At 40.6% G+C, this 2092-nt stretch overlaps 1 protein-coding gene across 1 annotated transcript; it reads left to right on the top strand.

The window, feature by feature from the left end:
* The first annotated feature begins 323 nt into the window (after positions 1-323).
* On the top strand, positions 324-1533 carry LOC124169497. The gene is made up of 3 exons (XM_046548133.1): positions 324-786; positions 863-946; positions 1049-1533. The coding sequence occupies exons 1-3, from the start codon at positions 726-728 to the stop codon at positions 1531-1533; spliced, it is 630 nt and encodes a 209-aa protein (XP_046404089.1). The 5' UTR covers positions 324-725.
* The last annotated feature ends 559 nt before the right edge of the window (positions 1534-2092 follow it).

Here is a 2092-nt window from a genome sequence, read left to right as displayed (position 1 = left end):
GTAGTACATCGTTTCATTATTTTTTTTCGCGCCCGGTTTTATTCCAGAATGTCTTTTTTCGACGCAATTAAGTAAATTAAGATTCCTTCTTTTCAATGGTATTGTCCGTTTCTGAATTCTTATATATCCACTACATCTTATCTTTGTTTTTTTTTCGCAATTTTTCAAAATTTTGGGTCATGCTCTTCGTCACCTCATATATTTTTTTCTTATTTCTTTGTTATCATTGCGTAAAATTTGCGTATTGATAAAACGACGGGCAGGGAGGAACTCATAGGTGTTTCACTTGGTCAATATAAGTTTCATGGTGAGTTTTTTTCCTCACTCCAAAATTGCTACATATCCTCGCTCCTCCGCTCCAATGCAGCACACAATTACCGACCCGGTGTTTATAAAACGCTAGCAGCACATGATAATTTGAGCTTCCTACGCAGGAGGTCTTACATTGTTTCTTACACCTCGCTCACCTGTCCCCTTCCGTCCATTCGAATGAAGAGTCCATTTTACAAATTGTCTGGAAAATTCTCTGTTACGGGGCTTACTCCCGGAGGTTGAAACATTGTTTCATTACTACCGTCACTCCACGCATGCTTCCTTCAAATGTTAGTCGCGAATGGTGCTCTGTCCTACCACACGGCATTCTGATTCTGCACCTCAGCTCAAGAGTTCAGCTTACATACGTGCTGCCGTGAGATATATTGCGTTTTCGACTGTAGGCGTTCGAAATGCACAGGAAGAAATATATCTCCCATTCAGAAGATACCACCACAACCGTACTCAATTCTGGTAAGTGTTCAACACTCATTCTTTCATGTTCAGTAGGATAAATATCTTAATAATGTATTTATATTCGTATAATAAGGAGCAGGAAATAGGAGAAAGAGAAAGTTGGAAGAAGATGAAAATGGCAAGAAAACTGAAGCAGAAACAGGACCATCTGTCTCCGGTGAGTTTCAGTATCTGCGAGTGCAGTTTGGAAAATTTATTCAATTTTAAACATCTTTTTATTTTTTGCAATAATTAAATAATTTTTGTAATCAATAACTAGGATGTTCAAAGAATGATCCTTCGCGAGCCCTAACACAGAGATTGACCGAAGACGACTTGAGGAGGCTACTATCTGAGACAGATTCTTCGGGAGAAGATGAGGATTTATGGGAGGAAAGCGCGGAAGACTTCCACCCTGAAATCAGCGACAGCGAAGATGAGAGCGAGGACGAGGACCTTGGAGATTCTGAGCGTGACAGGACCAATATTTCTGCAACTGATACCATCATTGAAACCATGGCACCAAACCCCTCAGGTACCGATAGATTTTGTGAAATGTGGAAAAATGAGCAGCCTGCTATCACACGGATGCCATTTGCTGGTTGTCCCGGGTTGAAGGAATCCCCTGCTGGCAATCACCCACGCAATTATTTTGACCTCATAGCCAATGAGGCATTTTACGACCTCTTGGTTTCAGAAACCAACAGGCAGGCTGAGACCCTTCAATCGGCAAATGTATCGCCACATGCCAGAATAGCCGACTAGAAACATATGTCGAGAGACGAATTTCAAAAGTTCCTTGGGTTATTGTTCCACATGGGAACAATTAGGCTTAATAGAATCCAGGATTATTGGAAAAAGGACGATTTATTCAATTTAACGTGCTTTTCACGGTACATGCCTCGGGATAGGTTTCTTGGCATTTTGCAAACGCTTCATTTCGATGCAAATCCTACGGAAAATGAGCCTCTACCAGAAGACAAATTGTTCAAAATCAGGCCATTGATTAATCATTTTCAAGGTAGAATGCATGCCATTTATTCACCCGCTAAAGATTTATCGTTGGATGAATCAATGGTTTTATGGAGAGGCCGTCTGATTTTTCGACAGTACATGAAAGGAAAACGTCATAAATATGGCATTAAAATTTATTTGTTAACGGAATCATCCGGAATAGTAATTCGAATGCTGGTATACACTGGGTCTGCAGACAAGGAAGTAGGAGGGCAGGGGCACGTAAGAAATGTAGTACATAAACTACTTCAGGGCTGAGAGGGTTTTGGCCATTCTGTTTATTTAGATAATTACTACAACAGTGTGCAAT

The sequence above is a fragment of the Ischnura elegans genome, chromosome 12 (genome assembly GCF_921293095.1).
Source record: "Ischnura elegans chromosome 12, ioIscEleg1.1, whole genome shotgun sequence".
In the NCBI taxonomy this organism is placed as follows: Eukaryota; Metazoa; Arthropoda; class Insecta; order Odonata; family Coenagrionidae; genus Ischnura; species Ischnura elegans.
Note: the sequence above shows the minus strand (reverse complement) of the source record. Positions and strands in the feature narration are given on the sequence as shown.

What these genes read in the sequence shown, in the direction of transcription:
- LOC124169497 (XM_046548133.1), top strand. Translation starts at nt 726, where the DNA reads ATGCACAGGAAGAAATATATCTCCCATTCAGAAGATACCACCACAACC. An exon ending in CACAACCGTACTCAATTCTG is followed by an intron (nt 787 to 862) that starts GTAAGTGTTCAA and finishes TCGTATAATAAG; the next exon opens with GAGCAGGAAATAGGAGAAAG. An exon ending in AACAGGACCATCTGTCTCCG is followed by an intron (nt 947 to 1,048) that starts GTGAGTTTCAGT and finishes ATCAATAACTAG; the next exon opens with GATGTTCAAAGAATGATCCT.